The following is a 26,113-nucleotide window of genomic DNA, read 5'->3' on the forward strand; positions in this document are numbered from 1 at the left end:
TTTTATGTTGTTCTGTAACTGGTGCTTTATATAATGCATTAAATGCTAAGCATATAAATACTGTCGCCACTACTGAATAGTAGTAGTAATAACAATATCATTTGCCTCTACTCTACTGTCAGCCAACTGCAGTTTCTTAATACGAGCAAATGAGAATGAAACCAGGACCATGTAAATTTCTACTTACCCAGTTCTATCTACCAGAAGCCAGTTATAAGCAATCTGGAGAAGGTGAGACCACACGTGCACCTACTGTCAGAGCTCTAAAGAAAAGGGAAGGAAATCAGGGATAACAGAGTGACACATTGTGGCAGAATGTATGACACGCTAACTGTCCATTTAACCACTGCATTGCTGGTCACAATGCTATATACAGCCCTGGGTTCTTAAAAACAATACATTCAATAGAGGTTGAGACTGAAAGTTATTATCAAACATCAATTCATTTAAGAAATATACATTGCCAATTTTTCACAAGTAAACGTGTTTATTATTTTATTCATAAAAAATCTATAAGAGAGGCAAAATTAAAAACAACTCAATTTTTGTTGATTCAAAAAAATTTTTTAAAAAAGATGATGTGCCTTGTTCTTAAGTGAAAATACAGTTTTAACAATTAGGTTTATTCATTGTACAATGTGTAGTTATACACTTTTTAATAAACTTTCGGTATGAATTTTCTTTGCTTGCCGTCATCAAGAAACCATCATTCCTTACTGTCACTGGATGAAAGTCTGTCCTGGCATATGATGGGCACAGTTAGAGGACTGATTGCAGTAAATCAGAGTTATGCCAAGGAATGAGCACCTTTGTGACCAAATAAAGAAGCTTAGTGCCACATTTGCTTCTCAGTAGTCTATGGGCACAGTCTAAATTCACCGATCAAGGACCAGATGCAAATGACGTGCAGTCCCTACGCTGCTGATCAGAATAGAGGTAAAATAAAAAAGAATCACCGACAACACTAAACCTCTAGTAATCACAATAGGGGGCAATTAAAACATAACTTTTAATAAATACAAAATGGTAAAAACTATCCAATATGGGTAACAAAAAAGAACACCTCAAAAAACATCTGCAGTGCCGAAGGTTGCCTATGCCTATACCTGGTAGAGTAGGGAGAGAGAAAGGGTTTTTTTCCTCATAGGGTAGATGTCATTGGTAGATGCCCCTTAGGTAACTGGTGTTATATGTTTTAGAGGAAAATTAGGGGAAAGTGCACTCTACCACTAAACCTCCCTCCCCTGCTGTCCCTACCTTTTGAGGGTGGCCTCAACCACAATGACATTCCCTCACCTGATATAAAGTGAGGGAGAAAACAACAAACAAAGTACAGATAAAGATATAGGAAACTATTACCTAATCCTGGCACTCTCATGACTATATGCAGCATTGTTAACACAGTATATAAAACCTAATGTTTATTAGATTAATAGCTTGTCACCAAAAAAAGACTGATAAAAAATCTCTAGATATAAAATCGGTCAAACAAACTAATACTATATTCCGGTCAAACACCATAGTAATACGCTTCAGGTTACAATGCATTTCCCCCGTCTTTTTTCATCAGGGAACTTTTGGGCTAGTGTATATACAATCACTAGTACACAATGGCAAGTCTTAACAATATAACTTTTGGGCTAGTGTATATACAATCACTAGCACACAATGGCAAGTCTTAACAATATATAAAAATATTAAATATGGTGTACAGCTAATGATGGACCTCAGATGAAAAAGTTGGTGGAGTAGGGCTATACAAAAAAGGTTGTGTGCTTACACACATAGCTATTAAACCGACCTTAACAACCTGGTGATAGTCAGGCAATCAGACAGTGGTAACAGAGTACCCTATTGATATATATAAACTTTTACTAATAACAGCAACATTGTATTGTACGGATAACACAGCTAATCATATTAGCAGACATAAACAGATTCCACAGTTGTAAATCACAACAGGACAAATGGCTAAATCTACAGAAATAGATAGCCAGACTCAGCTTGGGCTATCTATTTCTGTAGACTTAGCCATTTGTCCTGTTGTGATTTACAACTGTGCAATCTATTTATGCAGGATAGGGGATAAGTGTCTGAACGTGGGAAGTCCGAATGCTTGGACCCCCTCGATCAGACACTTATCCCCTATCCTGCGGATATGGATAAGTTGTCTATGGTTGCAGTACTCCTTTAAATAAGATTTATTTCTGAAACCGTAATTCAATTTTAAAGGAATCCTGTCATCAGTGTCACCTGCACTAACCTGTTATACAGGCTTGTAGTGCGGGTGACACTGATCAAAATTATACTTACGGCCTGGCTCATCAATATTCATAGCCTCCCTCTGCCTGTAGTTTGAAGCTGAGACCGAGCAGGCAGGGGGAGGCTATGAATATGTATGATCTGGCCGGAGGGCCGACCCATCAGTAATGGCATCACCATGTCCTGGGAAGCCAGCAGAGCGCCACCCATGCCCCAAGCTGCCCATTAGGATACCCGATCCCGATGGGGTAGGCATCATTTTGTCACCTATCATCAGTGTCACCTTCACCACAAGTCTGTATAACAGGTTAGTGCGGGTAAAACTGATGACAGATTTCCTTTAATACTTGGTGATTTAAATACTTGCATCAGTTATTTCAACAACATTTTAGGGAAACATTAACATTTTTATCATGTATTTGTATCTATTGAGTCATCAGTAACAATAACTATCCTAGTAATAAAAAAGGAAGAAAGAACCAGCTCCCTTTAAGGTATTTATGATGTATAAAATACAATGAAATCAAACAATTTCCAGTAGTCATTTTCTTTCAACAGTCCAGTTTTTGAGGCAGAAATATTTCAGGAAAGTAGACTACTGTATTTTGTTTGGAACATCTACAATCCCATCTTATTATGTCTTTTTTTCTTTGGCTTCTGCTGCAGCTGACTCTTCAGTCTTGTTGGCAACGCTGTAATAATAAATTCTCATATGGGATTCCACATTCTCAAAATTTGGGCGTTCCTCCATCCTGTAAAAAAAAGGTTTATATTTAAACATTATGGAATTAAATGGAATAATGGCACTTTCAGGTTATATTCAGGTGTTAGTAATTATGATATCTTGATTTTTTTTTCCAAATAATTTGTATTGTAGTGTTGAGCAGCATAGGCCATATTCGAATTCGCGAATATTCGCGAATATATGGACGAATATTCGTCATATATTCGCGTATATTCGCATATTCGTAACATTCTCGTTTTATTTTCGCATATGCGAAAATTCGCGAATGCGAAAATAACATATGCGAAAATTAGCATATACAAAATTAACATAAGCACAAAGTCGCATAAGCGAAAATTAGCATATGCTAATGTTCGCATATGCGAAAATTCGCACACCAGTCTCACACAGTAGTATTAGAGCCTTCTTTACACCACACAAGCTGGAAGCAGAGAGGGATGATCACTGTGATGTGTACTGGGGAAAGAAAAAAAAAAAGCGAATATTCGTAATTACGAATATATAGCGCTATATTCGCGAATATTCGCGAATTCGCGAATATGCGATATTCGCGAATAAAATTCGTATTGCGAATATTCGCGAGCAACACTATTCTATTGATGGAGCAAATTTTTTCAAATCAGTGATTCAGCCAGGTAAGGTTCTCAAAGCATTTGGAAAAAAATTACCCTTAAAGATGTTTTGTTAGGAAAATGTACAATGTACCATCCCCTTATGCATTAAAACATAAAAGTGCAAATCCATTTTAGGCTACATTCACATTCTGCTGAGCTCCGCTAAAGGGAGCTCTGCTGCTTAACCCATTTAAAGGACAGGATTGAGTGAAGAATGTCTTGTTTTTTTCTCCAATCTTCACTAAAGAACTGAACATACTGAATCCTTCAGGACCCAGTAGCGTCAGTTGTGAAAAGGGTCCGTTTGGCTTCCTTTTTTGGCGTGAAAGGGACTAGAAATAGATGCCATGGCACTCTGCATTGGGGCCTAGTGCTGAGACTTTGCTGTTGGACCCTTGGCAATTGTAATTGTATACCAATGAGTACCTGGCTCATGTACCATTATCAATCTGAAGAAGGGTAGTTTCACCCCGAAACGCGTCATTTCTTTAATGCTGTACATCAAATAAAGTTGCTGAAAGTTCACCATTTTGTGACCTGAGTATAACTGCTTCTACTGTTATCCTGAGCGCCTGCTGTCAAGGTCATTTTCCTTCCTTCATCCTGATACTAGTGTCAGTAGATGTGATTGTATCCCCAGTGGTGGATCCCGACAGCGGTTGCAGACTCGATGCCAGACACTCGTCCTGGACGTTCGACGACACCACCGTTTCTGTCCCTCTGCGATTGAGAGGAGCACTCGACTGACCGAGGAAGAGTGCTGAATACACCCTTTTCAAGACCGCAGGCTGCGGTCTCCCTCTTTCCAGTTTCCAGACCATCCAGGGGCCTTCCAGGACGGAGTGGTGCCGGCAGCACTCCTGGGTCCCGACACGAGGATATCTGTCTACTGCCTTGGCGTGAAGTGCCTAATGGTGTTGTACTCACAGTTCAACACCACAAGGTGAGCAGAACTGTTCAATTCCTCAATTTACTCCTGTTGCCAAGGGTAATGGCACATTGCTGCTCCTTTCTTTTCATATTATCTATCTACTGATAGTAAAAGCTGGTATTTAGCACATGGAGGCTGGATATAATGCAGATAAATAATGATGTGCAAAACTAGTAAAAACTCTGGTCTAAATATATCACAGTATAGGAATGTTGAATAAATATAAGATACAAAATGAATAAACTGACCACAAACAGGTTTATGTCAATCTAATGATCAGGCATCAAGCCCACTGACCATGTAGAAGGCTGCTATTTGCCCTTTCTGCTTCTCATTATTACTAAAAAAAAAATATATAACATGTAAATCTCTGTCTTATTCAATAGTTTCCTTTTCATATAATGAAAATACAGAAAGGTAGATATGAGTCTGTGAGGCATCTGGAGTCTGTTACCAGCATTAGTCAATAAGTTATTGAGACATATAGCACTGTTTCTTAACCCAATCTAATCCAGTCTGGTTGTAAGATTTCAAATGAATGGCTTTCATGTGGTAAATGGGCTCCTATGAAACTGGGAGAGCTACCTAGACAAACTGGTCAATAAAACACAGCGTGAATAAGAGCTTTACTATGCATTTTGTAGTTTCTTACTTGATGGTCCAGCAATCCAACATTAGTTGATACATTTCTTTTGGACAATCTGTAGGACATGCCAAACGCTCATTTCTCTCAATAAAACTCAGCACTTCTGTACCCTTGAGTTTCTATAAAGCAAAATAGACATTCTTAACATTATTATTATATTATTTTATGAATTATTTATTGATGCAGAACAAAGCAAATTGATAAAGCCAGCAGACCAGGTATATCTAAGAAGTAAACAAAGCCAGTTAGACAGAATTACAAATTTACAAAGCACAAATAAGGTATGGATGAATTCACTCAAGGCTCTAAAAGAAACTGTACTACATCCATGGCCCTGAACAGAAAATCTAGATATATATATATATATATATATATATATATATATATATATAAAACTCAATTAGGGCAATTTATCATTGTATTTAGAGCATTTTTTTGTGTATTTTTGAACGAATAAATTTGCACAAGAGTTTTTTTGCGTTTTTGTTTTGCGCAAAATCTGATAAAATTCTACGTAGCCATGTCTATGGTTAAGTTTACCATAGAGCACTTTCTACTGTAGAATCGAATTTATTAACTGCATTTTTTTAAACGCAAAAAAATTAGCAAAAGCACTTTTCTTGCGCAAATATACACCACCTCGGAGGACACGTACCAAAGTGTCAGAAAGCATCTGAGAATGTGAAACTTATGTTCCCCTTTGCATTTTGGAAACATAATATATTAACTATTTTGGGACAGTTAGGACTACTACTCCCATTATGGACAGGCTCTGCCCATGATGGGAGTTATAGTCCAGGAGCTGAGGGGCAGATCGCACCGGGTCATTCTTCAGAGATCCGCTGCAAACCGCATTTATTAAAAGCCGGCGATACATGCGGCTATACACTGCGCATCCGGCGGGGAATACTATATACACTGTCATAATTCATAATCCCCGCTGCCGGGAGCTCTGATTGGTGAAAAGCTATTCACCAATTAGAGCTCCCGTCTCTTGGCGGCGGGGATTATGAATTATAAGAGCTGTATACAGGAGCCATCGGGGAGGGCAGTGGAGCCGCCAGCTTGTGCAGTTAATAAATGTGGATCGCAGCAGGTTTCTGGAGAATGACCTGCTGCGATCTGTCCCTCAGCACCTGGACTATAACTCCCATCATGGACAGAGTCTGTCCCATGATGGGAGTAGTTGTAGTACCACAGCGCTGAGGGATGGCACTTGCACATCCCCCATCTGCGGGACTTTTAGAACTACTACTCCTATCATGTACAGAATCCATCCATGATGAGAGTTATAGTCTAGGGGCTGAGGTGCAGATTGCAGCAGATCATTCTGCTGAGACCCACTGCGATCCGCATTTATTAAGTTAACAAGCCGGTGGCACATACGACTACACTGAACTCCCCGCCGACTCCAGACGGGGAATACTGTATAGACTGTCACATTTCATAATCCCCGCCCGGGAGACGGGAGCTCTGATTGGTGAAAAGCTATTCACCAATCAGAGCTACCGTCTCCCGGCGGCAGGGATTATGAATTATGACAGTGTATACAGGAGCCGGCAGGGAGCGCAATGTAGCAGCATGTGCAGCCGGTTTTACAGTTAATAGATGCGGATCACAACGCGTCTCTGGAGAATGACCTTCTGCGATCTGCCCTTCATCCCCTGTACTATAACTCCCATCATGGACAGAGTCTGTCCCATGATGGTAGTAGTTGTAGTACCGCAGCCCTGAGGGGTGGTACTTGCACATCCCCTGGCTGCAGGACTTCTAGGACTACTACTCCAATCATGGACAGACTCCTTCCGTGATGGGAGTAATAGTCGAGGGGCTGAGGTGCAGATCGCAGCAGGTCATTCTCCAGAGACCCACTGCGATCCGCATTTATTAACTGTAAAAGCCGGCGGCACATGTGGCTACACTGCACTCCCCGCCGGCTCCTGTATACACTGCCATAATTCATAATCCCCGCCCTGGAGACGGGAGCTCTGATTGGTGAAAAGCTATTCACCAATCAGAGCTCCGGTCTCCCGGTGGTGGGTATTATGAATTATGACAGTGTATACAGTATTCCCTGTCTGGAGCCAGCAGGGAGCGCAGTGGAGCCCCATATGCAGCCAGCTTGTTAACCTAATAAATGTGGATTGCAGTGGGTCTCAGCAGAATGACCTGCTGCAATCTGCACCTCAGCCCCTGGACTATAACTCCAATCATGGATGGAGTCTGTCCATGATGGGAGTAGTAGTCCTAAAAGTCCCACAGCCGGGGGATGTGCAAGTGCCATCCCTCAGCGCTGTGGTACTACAACTACTCTTATCATGGGACAGACTGTGTCCCATGATGGGAGTAGAAGTCCAAGGGCTGAGGGACAGATCAAAAGGGGGTCTCACTCCTAAGACCCCTTGCGACCTTTACTGCTCCGCCCCTAGTGATGATATCATTAGGGGCGGAGCTACACTTTCCAGTCCTGACTCTGTTCTCATTATGCGTTTTGCATAATGGGAACAGAGCCTTTTTGGCAGTGTGTTCCCAAACAGGGAGACTCCAGCCCCCATCATGGGAGTTGTAGTTTGGCAACAATTGGAGGCTCCCTGTTTAGAAACACGCTGCATTATGTGTATTCTCCCCAGGGGAGAGCCCAAAAAATGCACTAACCCATATTTCTTGTTGTTCTTTTTCTCTCATTTCAGATACGTGAATGCGGAGGACTACGTCAGATTCGGTGGACTGCGACGATGACCAGCGTTTTTTTTTTTTCAATAAAATGGTTAACGAGGGCTGTGGGTGAGTGTTTTTTTTTTTATAAAAGATTTTTTTTCAATGTGTTGTGTTTTTTATAATAGAATTTTCAGGCTTAGTAATGGAAGCTGTCTTATAGACGGAATCCCTTACTAAGCCGGGGCTTAGCGTTAGCCACAAAATCAGCTAGTGCTAACCCCCAATTACTACCCCGGTACCCACCGCAGCAGGGGTGCTGGGAAGAGGCGGTACCAACAGGCCCAGAGCATCAAACATGGCACTCCTGGGCCTAGGGGGTAACAGGCTGGCATTATTTAGCCTGGGGAGGGCATGTAATAATGATCCTCGCCCACCCTGGTAACGTCAGGCTGTTGCTGCTTGGTTGGTATCTGGCTTATATTGAAAAAAGGGGGAACCCTATGCGTTTTTTTTATTAATAAATAAAAAAAAGTGTGTGGTTCCCCCATTTTTTCAGTATCAGCTAGATACCAACCAAGCAGCAACAGTCTCACGTTACAAGGGTGGGCGAGGACCATTGTTTCTGGCCCTCCCCAGCCTAAATAATGCCAGCCTGTTACCGCCTAGGCCCAGGAGCGCCATTTCTGACGGTTGGTACCAGCTCTTCCCGGCACCCCTGTGGAGGTGGGTACCGGGGTAATAATTGGGGGCTAGCTCTAGCTGATTTTGGGGCTAACGCTAAGCCCCAGCTTAGTAATGGATTATGTCTACAAGATGGCTTCCACTACTAAGCCTGAAAATTCAATTATAAAAAACACAATACATTGAAAAAAAATTGTTATTTAAAAAAAAAACACTCCCCCACAGCCCTCGTTAACCCTTTTATTGACATTTAAAAAAAAACACTGTTCATCCTTGCAATCCACCGAATCTGAAGTAGTCCTCTGCATTCACGTATCTAAAATGAGAAGAAAAAAAAAACAATAAAACAACCATTTCTGTCATTTCTACACTATCAAAGAGCTGGTATGAAATTTTTTGACGTAAACTGGACTCTCACCCCTTTGAAAATTTGATGTAAAGCAGACAATATACGAGGACACGCCCATTTTTACAAAACTGACGTGAACAGTGTAAACCGCTGCACAAAGCTCTTTGAAAATGTAGTCGATACATTTCTCACCAACATTTTTGGGGGGGGCGCAAAATTCTTTGAGAATCTCCCCCTCTGTGTACTTTATAAAGAATAATGATTTTACTATTGTGCAGTTTTGTTCAGCACACACTGCTGCTCCAGCACTTCTAGCTATGTGAACAGTGTACAGCGGGAAAATGCTTCAACTCTGTGAAGTGTGATGTAGAGAAGGAGTGCACAGTAGAGCAAGCTTTTCTATATTTGCACAACATTTATCAAAGGACGTGCACAGCTTTTGTAAATCTTGAGTGGGAGGGTAAATTAGACAAGCATTGTAAAGGGGTAGATCTGTGTCTACAATAGACACCTAATGATAAATCTCCCCCAATGAGTGTGTGTCTGTGTGTATGTATGTTCCAGCATCATGTCCAAACCACTAAAGATATTAACATGAAACTTGACACACATGTTACTTATATGTCAACAACAAACATAGGATAGGTAATTTAACCCTTACTCACCCCCATTTTCCGGGGTCAGGGTTTTTGTTTAACCCCTTAACGACGCGGGACGTATATTTACGTCCTGCGCCGGCTCCCGCGATATGAAGCGGGATCGCGCCGCGATCCCGCATCATATCGCGTCGGTCCTGGTGCTCATCAACGGCCGGGACCCGCGGCTAATACCACACATCGCTGATCGCGGCGATGTGCTGTATTAACCATTTAGAAGCAGCGGTCAAGGCTGAAGTGAAAGTGAAAGTGATCCGGCTGCTCAGTCGGGCTGTTCGGGACCGCCGCGGTGAAATCGTGGCATACCGAACAGCTTGCAGGACACCGGGAGGGCCCTTACCTGCCTCCTCAGTGTCCGATCGGCGAATGACTGCTCCGTGCCTGAGATCCAGGCAGGAGCAATCAAGCGCCGATAACACTGATAACAGGCGTGTTAATACACGCCTGTGATCAGGATGAGAGATCAGTGTGTGCAGTGTTATAGGTCCCTATGGGACCTATAACACTGCAAAAAAAAAGTTAAAAAAAAGTGTTAATAAAGGTCATTTAACCCCTTCCCTAATAAAAGTTTGAATCACCCCCCTTTTCCCATAAAAAAAATAAAACAGTGCTAAAAACAAAAATAAACATATGTGGTATCACCGCGTTCGTAAATGTACGTATCACCGCGTGCGTAAATTCCAAAGTCAAAAAAGCGCATTTTTGGTCACTTTTTATACCATTAAAAAATGAATAAAAAGTGATCAAAAAGTCCGATCAAAACCAAAATCATACCGATAAAAACTTCAGATCACGGCGCAAAAAATGAGTCCTCATACCGCCCTGTACGTGGAAAAATAAAAAAGTTATAGGGGTCAGAAAATGACATTTTTAAACGTATAAATTTTCCTGCATGTAGTTATGATTTTTTCCAGAAGTGCGACAAAATCAAACCTGTATAAGTAGGGTATCATTTTAACCGTATGGACCTACAGAATAATGATAAGGTAATTTTTACCGAAATATGCACTGCGTAGAAACGGAAGCCCCCAAAAGTTACAAAATGTCGATTTTGTCGCACAATGATTTTTTTTTTTCCGTTTCGCCATGCATTTTTGGATAAAATGACTAATGTCACTGCAAAGTAGAATTGGTGACGCAAAAAATAAGCCATAATATGGATTTTTAGGTGGCAAATTGAAAGGGTTATGATTTTTAAAAGGTAAGGAGGAAAAAACGAAAGTGCAAAAACTGAAAAATCCTGAGTCCTTAAGGGGTTAAAGTCCCATACAAGTCTATGGGAAATATGTTACTGCATAACTTCCAAACGGCTGGAGATATTTTGATAATACTTGGTCACATGTTTCTTATATGTCCACTTAAAATATACAATAGTTAATTTAACCCTTAACTAGCCCCATTTGTGAGGGTCAGGATTTTTGTTTAAATTCCCATGCAAATCTAAGGGAAATGTATGTTCCCGTATTACTTCCGTACGGCTGTAGATATTTCAATAATACCTGGTACACATATTACTTATATGTCAAATAAATATATATGATGGTTAAATTAACCCTTACCTACACCCTTATATAAAAGATGGGTTTTTGTTTCAAGTCCCATGCAAGTATATGGGACTTCCAGTATCTTACTCCACAAGCTCCGCTCTGCATCCCCTAGTGAATGTGTCAGTCCAGCTTGCAAGCCACACCCCATCTCACAAAGACACGCCCACTGTTTAATCCCCACCCTTTTATACTCTACCCTTTTTGTGCATCGGTCTGGCTTGCAAATCACGCCCAGTCCGACAAAGCCACATCCCCTTCTATTTTCAGCTTACAATATCTTCATCACAAATCAGTCCCACCTCAGGACAGGATATGAGAATGGGACATAAGGACGGGATATGAGGACGGTATATGAGGTCAGGATATGAGGACGGGATATGAGGTCGGGATATGAGGGCGGGATATGAGGGCAGGGTATGAGGTCGAGATAGGAGGATGGGATATGAGGACGGGATATGAGGACGGGATATGAGGTCGGGATATGAGGTCAGGATACGAGGTCGGTATACGAAGACGGGATACGAGGACGGGATACGAGGACGGGATATGAGGTCGAGGTAGGAGGACGGGATGGGAGGTCAGGATATGAGGACAGGATAGGAGGTTAGGATAGGAGGTCGGGATAAAAGGTTGAGATATGAGGACAGGATATGAGGACGGGTTATGAGGTTGGCATATGAGGACGGGATATGAGGAGAACTGAATAGGAGGACGGGATATGAGGATGGGATATGAAGATGGCATATGAGGTTGAGATATGAGGATGGGATATGAGGTCGGGATATGAGGACAGGATATGAGGACAGTATATGGGGATGGGATATGGGGTCGGGCTATGAGGACAGGATATGAGGTCGAGATAGGAGGACGGGATAAGAGGTTGGAATATGAGGACAGGATATGAGGTCGAGACAGAATGATGGGATAGGAGGTCGGGATATGAGGACGTGATATGAGGACAGGATATAAGGGCGGCATATGAGGACGGGATATGGGGTCGAGATAGGAGGTTGGGATAGGAGGTCAGGATATGAGGTCAGGATAGGAGGTAGAGATATGAGGACGGGATATGAGGTCGGGATATGAGGATAGGATATGAGGTTTAAATATGAGGATGGCATATAAAGTCAAAAGCTTCCTCATTTGTTGATTTTCCTCTCCAACAAGGATTAGGAAGGAAAAACTGGGCGAAGCCGGGTATTCAGCTACTTTTACATAAAATAGAACAATAACAAAAACAATGGGGGAGATTTATAAAAACCAGTGCAGAGGAAAATTTGCTGACTTGCCCATAGCAACCAATCAGATTGCCTCTTTCATTTTTTACAAGGCCTCAGAAAAACTAAAGAAGCAATCTGATTGGTTGCTATTAGAGATTGGTTGCTGTTTTCTTCTATTTAGCTTCTTATTTCTCTATCTTTTTGTTTTCTATGTTTTTTTCCATTAACTTGCATTAACTTCCACATTGCATTGCTGATTGAAGACATTGGGGGAAAAACCTGCCCAGAGGAAAATTGCCCATAGCAACTAGAGATGAGCGAACTTACAATAAATTTGATTTGTCACAAACTTCTCGGCTCGGCAGTTGATAACTTATCCTGCATGAATTAGTTCAGCTTTCAGGTGCTCCCGTGGGCTGGAAAAGGTGGATACAGTCCTAGGAGACTCTTTCCTTGGACTGTATCCACCTTTTCCAGCCCACCGGAGCACCTGAAACCTGAACTAATTCATGCAGAATAAGTTATCAACTGCCGAGCCGAGAAGTTCGTGATGAATCGAATTTACTGTAAGTTCGCTCATCTCTAGTTGCTATGGGCAATTTTCCTCTGGGCAGGTTTTTCCCCCAATGTCTTCAATCAGCAATGCAATGTGGAAGTTAATGCAAGTTAATGGAAAAAAACATAGAAAACAAAAAGATAGAGAAATAAGAAGCTAAATAGAAGAAAACAGAAGTAAGGCAGGAATCCAGACAACACTTAAAGGGGTACTCCGTCCCCAAAGCATAGGGGATAATATGTCTGATCGCGGGGGTCCCGCTGTTGGGGACCCACGGGATCTTGGTTGCGGCACCCCGCTGTAATTACTGGACAGAACAAACTCGCTCTGTGTGTAATGACGGGCGATACAGGGGCCAGAGCATCGTGACGTCACGGCTCTGCCCCTCATGACATCACAGTCCGCCCCCATAATGCAAGTCTATGGGAGGGGGTGTGACAGCTGTCACGCCCCTTCCCATAGACTTGTATTGAGGGGGGCAGACTGTGATGTCTAGGGGCGGAGTACCCCTTTAATTCTCTTTATGAAGAAAGTGATTTGTGCTTCTCAGAGGAAGAGTACTTTAAGAAATGGAACCAAGTCTTTGTCAAAGTCAAGGTAATACCTTGATTGGGAGCAATTAAGTCCCAACATTATAAGTTTTCTGTTTAGTTTAACCCCTTACAACATAAATATGTCTGGAAGTAAGTATGGTATACGCTTAGTAGATGAGGCCACTCCATACATAGCTTGTGCGCACTGTGTTATACAGCTGATACCCACTCACAACCCAGCAGTAGTGTTGCACAATGAGTGCAACACTACTGCTGGGTTGTGAGTGGGTATGAGCACAAATATTCACAATTCGAATATTTATTGCAAATATCACATATTCACAAATATGGCGAATATAGTGCTATATATTCGTAATTACGAATATTCATAATTTCTTTTTTTCACACAGAACACATTACAGTGATCTCATCCCTCCCTGCTTCCAGCTTGTGGTCTAAAGAAGGCTCCTATACTATTTACTGTATTAGACTGGAGAGCGAATATTCGCGAATATGAGAATATGCGAGTATGCTAATATTTGCAAATATCCTCATATTCGCGAATATCGTCACTAAAATTAGATAAGTAGAGAGATAGTGACAATATTCGCGAATATGACATATTCAAAATGAAAAATATCATAGACCCTTTATCACTTCTGTATAGACCAAGAATAGGCCAAGAATTTGGAGAAAGACAGATATTATAGATAGATAATTTAGATCGGTAGATAGTTATCCGCATGTGCATACACGCATTTACGTGAAGCGAAAATAACTGCGAATATGCTGAATATGCGAATTTAGGACGAATATTCGTCCATATAGTCGTGAAATATCGTGAATTTGAATATGGCATATACCGCTCATCACTACCCAGCAGCCCCCATGATCATATAGATGAAGGGGGAGGGAATCAGATGACTGAGGGGTTCTGTCCAACTAGCTAAATGCTGTGGTTGCTGTGGGTAATTGCACTGAGTGAAATAAATGGCCAGGATCCAAGTATTGCAGTACGTGTGCAAGTAAAAAAAATCTAAATGTACATGCACAAAATCTGAACTTCTAAGCAAACATAACTAACTTATGACATCCAATAATGTTAAACTATTTAAATATAATGTTATTTATTCATCATGGTGAATGTCAAAAAGTAAACAAATACTCAATGCCAGAATTGTTGCTTTTTTGTCACCTCCCCTGGATGGATTAATTCACTCCAAAATGGTGCATTTTCATATCCTTCCTCACTTAACTTTTTTGCATATATACTATATATAAAAAAATAAAGGGTGTCATTGAAAAGTACAATTTGCCCCACAAAGAATAAGCCCTCATAAGGCTATGTTAATGAAAAAATAAAACACTTATTGCTCATAAAAAGGGAATAAAAATTAAAATGCTGATAAAACTGTTCCAGCAGGAAGGGTTACAGAACTGGAGGCTCAAGAATTCTTGTATCATTTAAGTATAAACCTGTATTGTAATAAGAAATATGCAGGACCCATGGCTAATACGACCCCCCCCCCCCCCATCACACGAGAAGAGATATGATATTTTAATCAACAATGATACTGACATAAAAAATGAAAAAAAAAATTCTCCTGTATACTAACCTTGTATGGCTTCTGCCCATAGCTGAATGCTTCCCACATGGTAACACCAAAGCTCCATACATCACTCCGGCTGGAAAACTTGCGAAAATTTATACATTCTGGGGCATACCATTTCAAAGGCCACTTCCCACCTTGCCGAGCCTAGAAAAACATGCGAGAAATGTGATCAACATACAGTAGCAAATAAAATCAGCCTATTTGTACCTACCTCTGACTACCTGTAAAGTATATTTTTATAAGCACTAAGCTAGGTTGTAGTTTCAAGAATGTGCATATGTATTGATGTATTTATTAGGTAATGACAGCTTTGGTTGCAACAAGATTTAGACTATGGCCATATGGCTGAAAAATTTTGGCCATTTTTCAGACCAAACAACAGCCATATTTTAACCATTGAGTTCTTTTCATACACAAATAAATTTTACGGTCTGAATGTTTGCAGATAGAGATGAGCAATTTTTTAAAAATATTTTTAAATATTCGATACTGCCGATTTGCCGAATTTTCGCAAAAAATTTGTTTCGGTCTGAGTTTATTCGCAGTAAATCGCTGTTAAAAATTGCTATTTATGGCCTACAGAGAGCCTAGGGGTGTAGAACACTTTGCCCTACTGTAACACGCATGGCAGTATGAGGCAGCCTGGAGCTGGCATCTGCATGAGGAGAACATATGGTGGCAGTATGAGACAGCCTAGAGCTTGCATCAGCATGAGGAGAACATATGGTGGCAGTATGAGACAGCCTGGAGTTAGCAGCAGCAGCATCAGGAGTCCTGAAAGTGAGTGGTGCTTTGGGTGGCAATACCAGTAACCAGTACCAGTGGGTGAAAAAAGGAGAACTTGGCATCAGATACGTGGCATCAGGCGAGTGGCAGGATCAGAATAGTAGCTGAGGCAGGTAGGCAGAAGAAAACGGTCTCTTCTGTAAAAGTGTAAGTGTGCACAAGTATTGAGGATATGCATTATGTAAAACTTAACTTTTAAGAATATGCTTAGGATAATATATATATATATATATATATATATATATATATATATATATCATATAGTTTTTTAAATCAAACAAAAGGAAAGGTGTGCAAAAAACACCATGTGCCACCTACAGGGAACAACGTATGTTCCATTGTAACCGGTGGGTGTAAAAACTTCCCCTGTAAGGCCCTACTCTCGCATTATTAGTTTCCTTCTTGGCAAGTGTTACTCGCCCTAAAAAGGGCAGCCCCAGACAGGAACCTCTCCCTATTTCCACCTACAAACACTGCTATTTCCCAGGGTTTTTAGGTGGAAATAGGGATTGGTTCCTGTGTGGGGCCGGCCCTTTTTAAGACGAGTAACACTCTCCTCGAAAAGGCGGAAGGGAAAAACGTATGGTCCATTGTAACCGGTGGGGGTAAAAACTTCCCCTGTAAGGCCCTACTCTCGCCCTATTTATTCCCTTCTTGGCAAGTGTTACTCACCCTAAAAATGGCGACCCCACACAGGAAACGCTCTTTATTTCTACCTAAAAACCCTGGGAAATAGCAGTGTTTTTAGGGGGAAATAGGGAGAGGTTCCTGTGTGGTGCCGCCCTTTTTGGGGCGAGTAACAATTGCAAAAAAGGGAATTAATAATGCTAGAGTAGGGCCTTACAGGGGAAGTTTTTACCCCCACCAGTTACAATGGAACATACGTTGTTGCCTTCCCCCTTTTAGAGGTTTTTGCATCACATCAATACGTGATGGTGTAGGTGGCACATGGTGTTTTTTGCACACCTTTCCTTTTGTTTGATTTCAGAAAAGTTTAGGGTACATATATTTTATCGTAAGAAAAGTTACGTTTTAGCAAATACATATCCTCAATACTTACTTGTGGTCTGATGGTGAGGAATGTCTGTAACTGGGGAGCAGCACCTTAAATATGTTTTGCACTATCCATATTTGTGAAGTGTTGGTGAGGCACCATGGTCAATCTACTCTGATGCATCAGGAATTGGTGGATGGAAATCCTGGCTCATCCATGCCTGATTCATCTTCACAAAGGTCAGTCTCTCCACATTTTTCATGGACAGACGAGCTCTCCTTGGGGTTACTATGGACCCCGCCGCACTAAACACCCATTCTGATGGCACACTACTGGCCGGGCAGGACAGCTTTTCCAGGGCAAACTCTGCTATTTGCGGCCGCAAATAAAGTTTGGCTGCCCAGAAGTCCAGCGGATCTTCAAGGTGTGTTGGCATGGTCATGTCAAGGTATGCCACCACCTGCTGGTTCAGGTCCTGCTCCAGGTCTACCTGCTGCTGTTGAGTTGCTTCACTATGCAGGTGAAGAAAGGTACTCATCAGGGACTGAAGACTCTGATGGAGCTGGTACTGCAAAGTTTCCTTCCCATTGTTAGGATGTCTTGCAGATGGGGGGAACACTTCAGGAACCACTTGGCAAACAGATTGCACACGTGTGCCATGCAGGGCACATGTCACAGGCTTCCTTGTCGCAGCGCAGACAAGATGTTTTCCCCGTTGTCAGTCACTATGGTTCCCATTTCCAGTTTTCATGGAGTAAGCCATGATTTGATTTCTTGATGAATGACTTTCACAGTATCTAGGCATTTAAGAGTTTAACAGGTACAAAATAGTACATCACTGAGATGTACGTATGTGGTATGCACTTATGAGGGGAGGACAATGCACTCAAGTACGCTTAAAACAGTATTTGTGTACAACACCAGCTGGTGTGTACTTTTGCCTGGCCTTTTACAGTATCTAGGCCCTTAAGACTTTAACAGGAACAAAATAGTACACCACTTAGATGTATGTATGTGGTATGCACTTATGAGGGGAGGACAATGCGCTCCAGTATGCTTAAAACAGTATTTGTGTACAACACCAGCAGTACACACCAGTGCTGCAGCACACAGTCGCTGTGTACTACACCCAAAATTGCACTTTCTCTCACAATTTCACTCGCTTGAGGTGAATCGCCGCTGTAAAAAAGCTTTGCTGTGCAACACACAGCACTGTCTGTCCCTCTCTCTCTGCAATAAAGGCTGAAGTGACTGGCCGCAAGATGGCTGCCGATTATATAGGGCTGTGACATCACAGGGATGGCTGGCTTGTTATCGCCTTCCCAGGATTCCTTGCCCCATGTCCTCACATGTGAATCTGCCATTTTAGATGCCCTGGAGCCTAGACCGCACTAAATGGAGTTTAATGAAGCGGAAAATCTCATTTTTCCTGAACTTCGTAATGAATTGGAATTCGTCAGATTAGATTCGCTCATCCCTATTTACAGACAAATAAAATTAAGCGCTGGGGCATTTTTTGTGCCATTTATAGTCCAAAATACAACAAATGATAAACAGGAACTTTTAATAATACTACAAGCAAAGATTCTAAGGCTGTTTGGGCAATAATCCAAAGTTCACAAATATGGTACAATTAATCTAGTTCCTTTATCCGACTGTGGGGATAATATTGAATACTGAGTTCCCCTTCTTTTGTGTATAAGGCTGGGAGTCCAGCATAGTTTCCCTCTGGTGTGCATCGGAGGGAAACTGATGCTGGAACTAATCCCATTCATTTGAATGGGACAGTTCACAATCATCCAGCGCCTCAGACCCTATTGATTTCAATGGGGTCTGCAGCAGATTTTTTTAACAGCCGAGATTACGCTGGCGAAAATCTGCTCAGGATAGCGTGTGGAGACCCCGTCCCTTTTCAAACTCGCAGTGGGAGATACGCTGTGAGTTTGAAAAGAAATCTGCTTGTGTGAATAAGGAATGAAGAGAGTCCAGCTCACCTCCCGTGTCGTGCTATGCACGGACCGGTGCCCGGCCAGGCGCCCCGGATACTAGAAATGAAGAAGGAGTCCAGCACTGCAGTGAAGGCAGCTTTATTATGTGAGGAGCAAGCATTAAAAGCACACTAGTCAGACATGTTTCAAGCGCGAACGCTCTTCCTCGGTGACATCAGTGTGAGCACAGGTGAGCCATTATATACCCAATTCAAAGGGTGGGGCAAGGTGAAACAACGCCCATGTACCTGACATCACACTGATAGACAGGGATCGAGGTATACAGGTAAAATGCACATGCAGGATACAAAATACAAAAGAAGTATATGTATAAAAGTGTATCAAAATACATAAATAAAATGTATAATACCACATACCAAAAAGGCTAAAAACTAACAAAGGGTAACAGGACTAACAGGACAAAATATGGGAAATTAATAATGAAACAACAGTTCCCGTCGGATATTTAACCCTGTGGGACTGCGTGTTCCTAAAGTGAACTGCCAGAAAGCTTCTCTGTCAGCTAATTTTTTCCTGATACATCCTCCTCTAATGTTAGATTTAACAAGTTCAATAGCATAGATGGTAAAGCCACTCGTATTACCATGATGTACAGTTTGAAAGTGAGCAGATGCAGCTGATCTGTGTCTGCTCGATGTAGTGGTACTGTCATTCAAATGCTCTAACGCTCTGGTTTTTAACTTTCTGGTTGTGTAACCCACATACTTAAGTTGACAGAGTGAGCATTCTATGATGTACACCACATTGGTATAATTACAATTAATATATGACTTTATGGAAAAAGTCCTGGTGCCGTCGGCAGAGGTGAAAGTTTTTGTGGGTTTTGCATAATTACAAGTGCGGCATATTCTCTGTCCGCACTTGAAAAAACCCTTTTGGGCTAACCAGTGTGAGTGACTGGATCTTTCACTCACCACCACACTTGGCGATAGCTGATCACCAAGTGTGGGGGCTCTTTTGGACACTACTTGGCATCCCTCACTCAGAAGGGATGATAGCGTTTCATCCCTCCTGAGGAAGTGAAGGTGTCTATTAATAATTTGTTTGATGTTATTGAAATAGGGTGAATAAGTGAGTGCCACAATGGGTTTTTTACTTTGTTTTGTTGGTGCGTGTTGTGGATTAACAAGAGCACTTCTATCCTTGTTGGCTACAATACCTTCAGCCCTATTTAAGGTATGATGGGAATAACCCCTATTAGACAACCTATTCTTTAAATCCTCAGCCTGAGATTTGTATGTGGTCATATCGGAGCAATTTCTCTTGAGTCTAGTGAACTCCCCTACTGGTATGGATCTGGTGGTGTGTAATGGATGATTGCTGTCAGCTCTGAGGACAGTGTTACCGGAGATGAGCTTGCGGTGAGTTGAGGTGGAAATTTGACTTGATGAATTTCCACCTCAACTCACCGCAAGCTCATCTCCGGTAACACTGTCCTCAGAGCTGACAGCAATCATCCATTACACACCACCAGATCCATACCAGTAGGGGAGTTCACTAGACTCAAGAGAAATTGCTCCGATATGACCACATACAAATCTCAGGCCGAGGATTTAAAGAATAGGTTGTCTAATAGGGGTTATTCCCATCATACCTTAAATAGGGCTGAAGGTATTGTAGCCAACAAGGATAGAAGTGCTCTTGTTAATCCACAACACGCACCAACAAAACAAAGTAAAAAACCCATTGTGGCACTCACTTATTCACCCTATTTCAATAACATCAAACAAATTATTAATAGACACCTTCACTTCCTCAGGAGGGATGAAACGCTATCATCCCTTCTGAGTGAGGGATGCCAAGTAGTGTCCAAAAGAGCCCCCACACTTGGTGATCAGCTATCGCCAAGTGTGGTGGTGAGTGAAAGATCCAGTCACTCACACTGGTTAGCCCAAAAGGGTTTTTTCAAGTGCGGACAGAGAATATGCCGCACTTGTAATTATGCAAAACCCACAAAAACTTTCACCTCTGCCGACGGCACCAGGACTTTTTCCATAAAGTCATATATTAATTGTAATTATACCAATGTGGTGTACATCATAGAATGCTCACTCTGTCAACTTAAGTATGTGGGTTACACAACCAGAAAGTTAAAAACCAGAGCGTTAGAGCATTTGAATGACAGTACCACTACATCGAGCAGACACAGATCAGCTGCATCTGCTCACTTTCAAACTGTGCATCATGGTAATACGAGTGGCTTTACCATCTATGCTATTGAACTTGTTAAATCTAACATTAGAGGAGGATGTATCAGGAAAAAATTAGCTGACAGAGAAGCTTTCTGGCAGTTCACTTTAGGAACACGCAGTCCCACAGGGTTAAATATCCGACGGGAACTGTTGTTTCATTATTAATTTCCCATATTTTGTCCTGTTAGTCCTGTTACCCTTTGTTAGTTTTTAGCCTTTTTGGTATGTGGTATTATACATTTTATTTATGTATTTTGATACACTTTTATATATATACTTCTTTTGTATTTTGTATCCTGCATGTGCATTTTACCTGTATACCTCGATCCCTGTCTATCAGTGTGATGTCAGGTACATGGGCGTTGTTTCACCTTGCCCCACCCTTTGAATTGGGTATATAATGGCTCACCTGTGCTCACACTGATGTCACCGAGGAAGAGCGTTCGCGCTTGAAACATGTCTGACTAGTGTGCTTTTAATGCTTGCTCCTCACATAATAAAGCTGCCTTCACTGCAGTGCTGGACTCCTTCTTCATTTCTTGTGTGAATAAGCCCTTATAGACATGTAACTTGAGGGGTAGATCCAAGATCTTAAGAGTAAGGCCATGTTTACACACAATTTTTTCAGCAGCTATTTTGTTATACAAAAAACAGGTAGGAAAACCAACATAGCCTCAGTTGTCTGCAATATGTAGTGTTCTGCTGATACAGGTCGTATAGTATCAACAGCAAGAAAACGTAAACTCGCAAAATAAGATCAGATAAACCAAAACACTGTAAGAAAAAGTCTAGAAGGCAAATAACAGGTTATAAACTGTTAACCACTGAACTGCATACGGGACTTAATATGATAAAGGAATCAGCAAAAAAGGGAACTTGGTTTGAAGCGATGTCAGTGGCGCCAATCATACCAATCTAAGTGAAACTATTAGGGGGTGTTGACACGTTCAGGTTTTAAACTGCATATATTGAATACAAGGACAGCAATGGATCTGAAAAATTGTGACATCTCAGTATTTCCTTTATAAGTGTATGATCTGCCTTGGTTTTCTATTATATAATCGGAATTAATAACCTGAACATGTGAACACAGCCTTAAGTGGACATTGGATATTTAGCCTTTTCTTCAGAAAAAAGAGCAACATTTCAAATCTTGTAGAAAAAGATCTGTGTTGTGTTTTACGTCTTTGTAATATTGTCTCAGAAAAAAACCACAGGGCTGCAAATAACACTATAAAGGTGCTAGGCTTTTGTTCACTTTTTGAGAAAAAATTTGTAGGCATTTCCTGTTAACCTACTGTAGTGATGCAGTATATTCCACAATAGAAAGGAAACAGTAGTAGTAGAAAATATCTCACTAGTAAGAAATTCAAGAAGTGTGGAATAAATAAAGACAAGGTAAGGTATTAGTTTAAGAAGTGCACCCTTGCCATATTCTCTCCCAGCTCTGGGTCCCTTGACCAGGACGGGCTCATAGACACAGAGCAAGGAGAGAGACGTGTATGGCGGCACTCTTCTCTCCCTGCTTGTCCTTGTCATTGGTTAGGGTCTGAGCCAGACCATGAAAACTTTTGACATGTCCCTGCCATATTTTTTCTCACAGGTACGCTTTAAATCTACAGCTGTCAATTTCTGTCGCTGATACATTGTGAATTTGTTGCAGCATTCAGTCTGACTTAAATTGGAATTCAAAATCTACAATCACAATTGTAATGTGGAAGACTTTTCAGTAGTAGTCACTTATCACACCATGTTTTTAAACATCCAGCAAGGTATCATTTTGAAAAACAGATCTGTCCCATCATATTTTTTTAACCTCTTAATGATGCAGCAATTTTTATTTTCGTTTTTTCCTTCTCGCTTTTTAAAATCCATAACTATTATAATTTTACATCTACAAACTGAAATGAGGGCTTGTTATTTGCTGGACCAATTGTACTTTAAAATGATGTTGCTCAAAATGCAACAAAATGTATGCCACAAAATGTATGGCAAAGCCACAAAAATTATTTGTGCGGTGAAATAAAAAAAAAAATGCCATTATGCAACTTTATGGGTTTTGTTCCTACGCAGTTAAATTGATGTATTCTTTATTAAAAAGTATAACTTTTTGTAAGAAAATTAGTATGCTTACAAAAAAAGGAGTATGCTTATTTTTTTTGTATATGATACAATTTTTGTTTTAATGGGACTTATTGATAGCTTTTTGTTCATATATTTTTTCTGGTATAAGAAGTGACCAAAATCATCAATTCTGGATTTAGTTTTTTTTTTTACATTTGCGCCATTCACTATGCGGTTTCATTTAGGGTATATATTAATAGTTCAGACATTTTTCTAACATGGTGATCCCAAATATGTTTTTTTTGTTTTTTTTTTACATTATTTTATTTAAAAAAATAGAAAAAGGGATTGATTGAAGCTTCTTTTGGGGTGGGGGGTTTATTCCCATTTATTACTTTATTTATTTTTTTGTTATTTTTTACACAACCGCTTCACAATCCTTCTTCAAAGCCTGCTAAGCCCCCCCCCCCCCAAGGGAAATCCCTATATGCCCTGGGGAGGGAATAGGTTAACAACAGTTGATATGCCTATTGCATGGCATATCATTATGGCACTTGGCAGTCATTAAACATAGATCAAGCTCATGAGCTGAGCCAGGTCTATATGCAGTGGGTGCCCACTGTATTTTACAGCCAAAACCTGCCTGCATTGCAGGGCCGGATCATCATTGGCGCTCATTGAGCACCTGCTCCGGGCCCCATGCCTGCAGGGGGCCCTGTCACATTCGGGACATCCCTGCGGGCTGCTCAGTAGCGGATCGGGGCTCCCTGATAGCCCTGCCGCGGCCACTTTAAAACAGTGACCAGCGGCGGCTCCTGTGGGCCCGCCCCGGACTCCTCCTGCTTTTTCTATATTTCATATTTCCTTACCTGGCCGCGCTCGGCAGGCTCAGGTGATGCTTCGGGTCATGTGGGCTGTGACGAGTAACATCTCCTGCGGCTCCTCTGCACAGCGTCAGGGGCGTCACTCATCATTTCCTGCAGGGCACAGTTTTCTTCATTACACCCCAGCGCTGCAGTAAATGACGAGTGACGTCCCTGACGCTGTTCAGAGGAGCCGCAGGAGATGTCACTCTCACAGCCCACAAGACCCGACGCATCACCTGAGCCTGCCGAGCGCGGCCAGGTAAGGAAATGTGAAAAATAGAAAAAGGAGGAAGAGGGGGAGCAATGATGGGGGGAATGATTGGCAGGCGGGAATGATGAGCGGGGGGGGGGAATGATGAGCGGGGAGGGGGGTAATGATGAGCGGGGGGGGTAATGATGAGCAGGGGGGGTTAATGATGAGCAGGGGGGGTTAATGATGAGCGGGGGGTTGGGGGGGAAATGATGAGCAGGGGGGGTTAATGATGAGCAGGGGGGTTAATGATGAGCAGGGGGGGTTAATGATGAGCAGGGGGGTAATGATGAGCAGGGGGGTAATGATGAGCAAGGAGAGGAATGATGAGCAGGGGGGAGCAGGGGGGGGGGATGATGAGCAGGGGGGAGAATGATGAGCAGGGGGGAATGATGAGCAGGGGGGAATGATGAGCAGAGGGGAATGATGAGCAGGGGGGGAATGATGAGCAGGGGGGAATGATGAGCAGGGGGGAATGATGAGCTGGGGGAATGATGAGCAGGGGGGGTTAATGATGAGCAGGGGGCGTTAATGATGAGCAGGGGGGGTTAATGATGAGCAGGGGGGTAATAATGAGCAGGGGGGGTAATGATGAGCAGGGGGTAGTAATGAGCAGGGGGGGAATGATGAGCGGGGGGTAATGATGAGCAGGGGGGATGATGAGCAAGGGGGTAATGATGAGCAGGGGGGGTAATGATGAACAGGGGGAGAATGATGAGCAGGGGGGATAATAATGAGCAGGGGGGATAATAATGAGCAGGGGGGTAATAATGAGCAGGGGTGGTAATGATGAGCAGGGGGGTAATAATGAGCAGGGGGGTAATAATGAGCAGGGGGTAATGATGAGCAGGGGGGAGAATGATGAGCAGGGGGGGTAATGATGAGCAGGGGTGGTAATGATGAGCTGGGGGGGTAATAATGAGCATGGGGGGTAATAATGAGCAGGGGGGTAATGATGAGCAGGGGGGAGAATGATGAGCAGGGGGGGTAATGATGAGCAGGGGGGGTAATGATGAGCAGGGGGCATAATAATGAGCAGAGGTGGTAATGATGAGCAGGGGGGTAATAATGAGCAGGGGGGTAATGATGAGCAGGGGGGAAGAATGATGAGCAGGGGGGGTAATGATGAGCAGGGGGGTAATGATGAGCAGGGGGGAGAATGATGAGTAGGGGGGGATGATGAGCAGGAGGGGGGGAGAATGATGAGCAGGGGAAAACATGGGAAAGGAGATGGGGGGTTAAATATGGCACAGAGGCTGATAAAACGGGGAGGAAGGAGGGGCGCGGGAAACTGAGGATCAAGGAGAATCAAAGTTGGGGGATGATGAGGCATATAGTTCAGAGCTATAGTCATTTATTTTACATTTATTTGTTTCCCCTCAAATTTTCCTGTGAAAATGAGGGTACGTGTTATATGCCAGTGTGTATTGTACGCAGATGAAAACTGTAACGGTCATCACTTTCATGCTGGATGAACCATGAGCCATTAGGGCAGCCCCCCTATTGACTTTTGTTTTGTCAGCCTTGCATGATAGATCTCTTCCTATACCCAAATAGGCAGAGATCTATAAATCAAGGCTGATGGGGCAGGAAGAAGTTGACAAGACCACCCTGATGACTCATTGTTCAGCCAGCATGAAAGTGATGACAGGTTCTCATTAAAGCTAACCTATTTATGTACTGTGGATAATAAAATGATATGTACTGTATATATTTGTAATGTACATTAGTAAAAAAAAATTGCACATTTTTGGGTGAAAATATACTGTCCTGTACCTGCAGCTATTGCCTATGTGTCTCAGAAACAATAACAGGAAGTATGGGTTGGACTGCCTGCTCTGTGAGCCTGGGGTTGGTAACAGAGCCTCACTGCACAGAGTAACAGAGTTGGTAACAGAGCCTCACTGCTTGTCCTGCCCACACTTACTGCTGTCACGTATG

The 26,113-nt window shown here is 42.2% G+C and overlaps 1 protein-coding gene across 7 annotated transcripts in view; it reads right to left on the reverse strand.

Annotated features, from left to right (window-relative positions):
- Positions 1-2,109: 2,109 nt before the first annotated feature.
- LOC130367743 (tyrosine-protein kinase ZAP-70) overlaps positions 2,110-26,113 on the reverse strand; it is a 318,125-nt gene continuing 294,121 nt past the window's right edge. For 5 of the 7 annotated variants that reach the window (XM_056570477.1, XM_056570457.1, XM_056570467.1 and 2 more), the window contains 3 exons: positions 15,015-15,155; positions 5,205-5,317; positions 2,110-3,014 (listed from right to left, as the gene is read on the reverse strand). In XM_056570477.1, the coding sequence (XP_056426452.1) occupies positions 2,897-3,014; positions 5,205-5,317; positions 15,015-15,155 (372 nt within the window). In that variant the 3' untranslated portion in view covers positions 2,110-2,896. Of the gene's footprint in view, positions 3,015-5,204; positions 5,318-15,014; positions 15,156-26,113 lie in introns of those variants that run through there. The other 2 variants (XM_056570502.1, XM_056570496.1) reach the window with 2 other exon arrangements.

This window comes from Hyla sarda, chromosome 1 (genome assembly GCF_029499605.1).
Source record: "Hyla sarda isolate aHylSar1 chromosome 1, aHylSar1.hap1, whole genome shotgun sequence".
NCBI lineage: Eukaryota > Metazoa > Chordata > Amphibia > Anura > Hylidae > Hyla > Hyla sarda.